Source organism: Lathamus discolor, chromosome 4, assembly GCF_037157495.1.
Source record: "Lathamus discolor isolate bLatDis1 chromosome 4, bLatDis1.hap1, whole genome shotgun sequence".
NCBI classification, from domain to species: domain Eukaryota; kingdom Metazoa; phylum Chordata; class Aves; order Psittaciformes; family Psittacidae; genus Lathamus; species Lathamus discolor.
Window position 1 is genome coordinate 35,432,420 of NC_088887.1, and position 6,488 is coordinate 35,438,907.

The 6,488-nt window shown below is 54.1% G+C and overlaps 1 protein-coding gene across 1 annotated transcript; it reads right to left on the reverse strand.

Moving 5' to 3' along the window:
- Nucleotides 1-54: 54 nt before the first annotated feature.
- Nucleotides 55-3,189, reverse strand: LOC136012608 (fibulin-2-like). The gene is made up of 2 exons (XM_065675700.1): nt 2,972-3,189; nt 55-1,571 (listed from the first exon to the last, which is right to left on the reverse strand). Exon 2 carries the CDS (start codon nt 1,565-1,567, stop codon nt 1,076-1,078), a length of 492 nt encoding a protein of 163 aa, XP_065531772.1. The 5' UTR covers nt 1,568-1,571; nt 2,972-3,189; the 3' UTR covers nt 55-1,075.
- Between the last annotated feature and the right edge of the window lie 3,299 nt (nt 3,190-6,488).

A 6,488-nucleotide genomic window follows, 5' to 3' on the forward strand; every position in this document is an offset into this window, starting at 1 on the left:
CAGAGCAGTGGAGAGGCATATGAAAAAATCCAGGGGGCACGTATAATGTTTTCAGGCATACCTGGGGCAAGGCGGCCGAAGAAAGGCTCGCCTGGCCCGAGTGACACCAGCTGACACATAGGAAATTGCATGCGTGCTTATCAGTAGGTTTCAGAAGTTTATTGGTAAACCTGATTTTATTAAAGCCCTTGAAGGAACACAATTAACACTGGTTAACGTCTCAGCCCGAGGAAGCTGCGGTTTTTATTGAAGTATCTCTGCATATATATATGTGTGTGTGTGTAATATACCTATATACATCAAAGAATTCAGAAGACGCAGTTCTGCTGTACCCTGTGTCTGTCTCCAGTGGTAACGGGAGAGCGCAAGTGAGGACACAGTCACTGACATGCAGTCTAAGGTATTGGGACATGGCAAGGACTGACAACGGGATCGGCCCTGCGTGACTAGTCCATTGAGGTGGCTGTGAAGGACTGACCCTAGACTGCCAACATCCTTACGTGAGTCTTCAAGGCTTTGCTCTGGAGGATGCAGGCACAAGAGGAATTTGCTTCCTTCTAAGAACACAGCCCTGTGCTAACCCACCTACTCCTCCCACCTCAAAAAAAGCCTGGAGAGCGGGATGTCAGCCAGCCTTCTGAGTTTAGTCCCATCACCTTGAACGTGGTGGAATGACAGGAAGCAAAACCCTGGCTCCCGGGAGGAAGTTTATCCAGCGAGTTATATAGACAGACTGCATAAACACATACAAAAGCACAACCATCTTACAAATAAATAAACAACTGCCTTTGCTCCAGGTACATGCTAGCAGCAACCAGTCTAAGCTCTCATAGCCCACCGCCATGGAACAAGCCTTACAACGAAGCAAGCTCACCCGCTACAGACGCTTTGCCCTGGTGTATATGTGACATACAATGAGGCACCTCTCTAGCGCTCTTTGGCACGGCCAGAACCATCGCCAAGTCCTCTAGACCGGTTTGAAGCACTTAATACCTCTCAGTGAGGATGCCCTCCTGCTGCTGGAGGGGCTCCCCTGTCCCTCTGCCCTTGGGGAGCAGCGAGGGCACAGCGCAGTTCACTCCTTGCTCTCGCACTGCAGCCGGCCGCCCTGGGCTGGGCAGCTACAGACCTGGTCCCCCCGGGCGGTGGTGGTGCCGGCGGGCACTGCCATCTCCTCCTCGTCGTAGCACACGCACTGCGGGCAGCCATCAGCCACGGGGCTGCCCACGGCCTGGCAGGTGGGGGGCAGGCTGGGGCACAGCGGGGTGCAGGCGATGTCCCCGCCGGGGTGGCAGGTACACAGCTTGCGGGCGAAGTCGATGTAGAAGGAGCGGCCGACGGGGACATGGCGGCTGGCGAAGCCTTGCATCTCACAGTCGCTCTCCAGGTAAGGGGGGCAGGCGCAGGGTGCGGGGCACGGCGGGCAGCAGCCCTCGGCGGTGGTTGGCTCCTCCATGTCCCTGTCAGGGCACGGGGTGCAGGCGCTGGGGTCACACGTGGGTTTTGGGGCCACACCGCAGAGCAGGAGGCAGGCGAGCAACAGGCGAAGGGCGCTGGTGAGAGCCATGCTTCTGGGGAGAGAAAGGGGAGACCAGCGCAGGCGTCAGGCTGGGCAGGGGCACACCAAACCCACAAGGCCTGCATCCCCATGGCATTCCCATAACCCATTCCCGCAGTTTTGGTCATCCGCAGTGTGCTGGGAGCAGCATTGTTTGCCTTAAAACATGAAGTCTTGCGCCCAAAAGCCCATCCTGGCTATACCGAGATGACCTCCAGCCACCAGCTGTGGCTGTCCAGTTCAGACAGCACAAGATGGGCATTGTGGCAGCGAAGTCCACACCGCAGCACACGCTGAGCTTTGCTGTGGTTGCCCTGGCTGGCAAACAGCACGTGTTCACCCCTATATTGATACTGATACTTCATGTTTCAATGACTAATTGTCCCTGGGAGGCATTCAGGCATGGGCACTTACAGGACTTGAAGAAGCACTCTCTGCTTTGCTGGCACATCCCTGTGGCTGCTGCCGCAGTTGGGACCCTACTTCTCTAAGTAAGGAGTTTCCAGCGTCAGGCACTCCTGTGGGATGCTGCTCTTTGCCTTCTCAAACGTCCTCAAGCAGAGAACCTCTCACAGGATGAAATCCCCTCCCTCCGTGCCAACTCGCTCCTTCCCACCTGCAGCTCCTAGGATGCACAGCAGTGCCTGGCAGCTCATGCTCACTCCCCTCTCTGTTTAAAGGACTCTTTCCAAACTCCAGCTTTTCAAGACCCAACATTTCCTGAAGTACAGCCACAGTTCTGGATCCCTCCCCTCTTCCGATTGACCTTATATGCTGCTGTATTAAATACGCTTGGTCCCCTCCTGCACCGGGTCCTTCCAGGTTGGGTCTCTTCTCCAGTTGCCCCAGTGCCACCTTTGATTACAATTACATCATTACCTTTGTGCTGTGCATTTGATAGCCCGAATTTCCTACTCTTGCAGACGTGCAACTACTTGTAATTGCTTCTTAACATTTCTTTAAGCAATAATATTTCAAAATTGCATAACTCTGAAGAAAAAGCTTGAAAGCACAAACTCCATTCATCTTCAGTTTGGAAAAAGAAAGCCTTTGAAGTTTTCCTGGGTTTAAAGTAAACTCTTGCTTGTTTAAATTACTGGCAACTGTCATTATCAAAGGCTTTGCACACCCAAATCTCTGTCCAGCCCCTACAGACCCATTCACTGCTGAAACCTCCAACCCCACCGAGCAATGGAATTGGGCTTCTCCAACAGAGCCTATTTCCCACAAAACCACTACATGGAGTTTGTCCCCCAGCAGCTGCAGCGGGAGCTGCCTCCTGCCCATTCCCGGCCACTTTTCCTAGCTCATCCCCCCTCAGCTCTGGAGAGCCGGGATGCAGGCTGCCCAGGGCGCTCCCCTCCTGTCCCAGGCCAAGTCCCCGGGGTCTCGGCTTCCCAAGGCGCTGGTTACCTGCTGCAGGGTGGCTGGGCAGGCGGGACGGGTGCTAGGGTGCGGCGCAGGACCCCAAGTGGTGTCTCCGGTCTTCGCCCCACAGCCTGCCCTGGATCCTCTATTTATGTGCTGCTGGTGGTGGCTCCACGATGAAGCACTGGTGGGGGGAGACGGAGGAGGCGGGGAAGGCTCCGTAGCACAAAAGGTGGGTGGGCAGGGCCGGGCCAGGGAGATGCTTATCTTGCTGGTGGTGTTGGCTTAGTCTGTCTGGCTGCAGACTAATCCAGCATCTCCCAGCTGTCTGCAGGTCTGGGCTATCTCCCCACGCCCCTCTTGGCAGGCTTCAGACAGGGTTTCTGAAGCGTCAGCATCTCCCTGCACTTCGCAGGCTGCCAGGAACATGGATAACAGTGTCCAGAGGGAAATAAACTGAAGTCTAGTGAGGCGGCACGGGTGGAGGGCAGCCAGCTCTGGGGTGACGCACCCCACAGTGCTCCCGCTCAGGAGCTGGACACGGGCATGGACCTTCTCAGGGCACATGTTTTATCCTTGTCTCCACGCAGCTTTCTGGGGCATGCTTGACACACACCATTTAAAGCGCTTTGGGCTCTGCGTGGCTGTTTCCCTCTGGATTAAGACACCTGGAGCCAAGGCCACATATCTCAGTGGAGGAGGTAGGCATGAGTTCCACATGCAGGCATAATCCAGGTGCCCTGACCAGCACAGGCAGCCCAAGGTTCCCTGGGTCCCATCTGCTCTCTGGTGTGAAATCATCTTAGCCTGATGTACCAATAAGCTCATTGGAAGTGTGCCCCCCAACCTTGCAGAGGAATGGGATGATGAAAAACAGGAATACCTTGCAGCAGGTGGGACTGTGGAGAGCAGCTCCCTCATGTACATGTGTGTGCCCCTCAGAGCAGGAGGTGCTGCAGAAGAGCATGGGCCGGTGCTCCAGGATCAGAGTCTGTCTCCTGCACTGGAGCTATGCTGTGCTCAGGGCAGTGAGCATAGCATAGTGAGGTGGGATGCTGCTCAGCCCTCACCCTCTTCCTGCCACCCTCTCACAGCTCCTTAAGATGAAAATCCCCATTTCTCTGGGAGATGTGTGGGACCCCCATGTCCCACAAAGCCCGAGATCACTCAGATACACTGAGCTGGGTGGCTGTGTCTCACTGCACATGTAAAATACTGGTATGGCCTCGGTGGCAAGGGGAGGGAAATGAACTTGAAAGACCAGTTATCTTGAAGGGGTTGTTGCTGTCAAGGGCAGCCCTGAGGACTTGGGTAGAAGGGACAGCGGGTGACAGGTGATACACTGGGCTCTTGGCCCTGCTCTACCACGGGTGCTCTGTACAGGCACGTCTTTACAGGTCCTGCAGACAAAGCAAGTGAAACCCCATCCCCTGCTTCCCGAGGCTTTTTCCTCCCCAGAGACGTGTGGGCAGAACAGCACCAGCCACTCCCTCTCACCCCCTCCTGCATCCAACCCAGCACCCTGCGGTGCCACTGCTCTGCCCTGGTGCCTGCTGTGGAGTGTGTTTGCATCCTCAGGATCGCAGTCTGTGTCAAAACACCGCAGATGCAACACTGACATCGCCAGCCAGGGAAACGCCACTGCTGGATGTGCCTGCAATGTGGATGTGGAGCAATCCCGGAATGTCCAGGGCTCACACCCAACTTTATTGGTTCCCACACTCAGTTAACACACAAAAGCCATTGTGTTTGTGACTAATACTCAGCAGTTACTTCACCTCTGCTGAGTGCAGCTGCCTGTCCTGTAGTGCTGCTGCTGCTGGGGACACAGGGGCTAATCCATAGGGGCTGTGCAGGCTGCAGAGAGGTTCAGGGCAGCTGGTACCTGGGCTGCTGTTACGTGCTGTGAGCCCGTCATCTGGGCTTTCAGGTGGTTGGGTTTGAGAGCTGACACATTCTGCACGCCCATGCTCAGCGTGCCGGGCAGGAGCCTGCTCTGCAAGCAAGCATCAGCTCAAATGCATTAAATAGTGTATTTGTTTCTGTTCAGACTCACAGTAATGGCACACCTTTTACATAAATAGTAAAGCATAAAACAGTTCCTTAGAGGACAGCCCATTAGCAAGGCTTGTCCCCCACAGCCTTGGGCTTTAAGGTAGTCCAGATTCATGCTCAGGTCTGGACTCCATGGAGTTACGAGGCACTTTTACTCATGTGAGTTTGGAATACATACCCAGACTAAGATCCTTCGGTTTGCAACAGAGCTGCTAAAATAAATACAACACAATGAGGTTCAGCTAATCAGTTTTTACTTCTTTTCTGGACAAATATGGTTATTACTCAAGCAAAAACTTGCAGAAGATTTGATACAGCCTGTGTTCAGGAAGCAAAATACAACAGAGACATCCTTCCTAAATATAAATACGTCAGCATTCTATAATTTAATAAAAGTCTCGTATAAACTAGATTAGGCTGAAAGTATGGATGAAACACTTGGCAGCAAACCAGAATTGGAATTGGTTGTTGACACCTTGGAGCAGCTCATAAGACTTATGGAAAGACTTATGGCACAGCTCAGTGTGTCTTTGAGAGCAACTCCCCCAAACCAGGTTTCAATGGTGCTTAGGTTTGGTCCACAGCCCACCCTCCTTTCACTTTTGCTTTCATTTATGTTTAGTGCAGACATGGCAAATGGCTTTTATGACCTTCATTATCAGTTCATGGAACACAGTACCCTGACAGCAAAACTACGATCAACCTCACCTTCCCCTCAATAACGAGCTCCCAGGATGCACATCCATGAGATGACTGTTACAGGACACAGGGATGAAGCCATATTCCCTCTCCCAGTCACTGTATGGTGTGAATGAGTCTTTACTTCTTGAACAGGTTTGGTTCACTGCCCCATCCTGTGGGACTGTGCTAGAGACACCCAGTATTGCCAGCTCCCTCAGAGGTAAGGAAAATGTTTTCCAAAGGCCAGTTGCGACTATGGGAGCCATCCTTCCCCAGCCCATCGCAGCCCTTGGCTCTCCCTTCACATCTCTCCTGCCCAGGTCCCCACCTTCCACATACCGGGGTGCAACGTCCCACCCATTCCTCACTCTTCATCACCCCTCTGGGGCCCTGCCTCTCCTGCTGCCTCCTTGGTCCACAGACAGAGCTGGGGATAAGCAGGAGGGTCTCCCAGGGGTGCCTGCAGCTGTCCTGTGAGGGGTGGAGAGGGGCAGAAGGGAGCAGCCATGATGTGGGTTGCCCCAGCCCTGCATCTCTCACAGCAGAGATGGGCTCCGGTACTGGTGTGGCCAGGGTGGCTCGTGGCAGCACCAGCAATGCATTGGTAGCTACGGGTAGCAAATACATCACAGAATCACAGAATCGTTGGGGTTGTACGGGACCTCTGGAGATCATCTGGCCCAACGCCTGCCAAGGCAGGGGCACCCAGAGCAGGTGACACAGGAACGTGTCCAGGCGGGCCCTGCATGTCTCCAAAGAGGGAGACTCCAGCACCTGACCCAGTGCTCTGCCACCCTCAACATAGAGAAGTTCTTCCTCGTGCTGA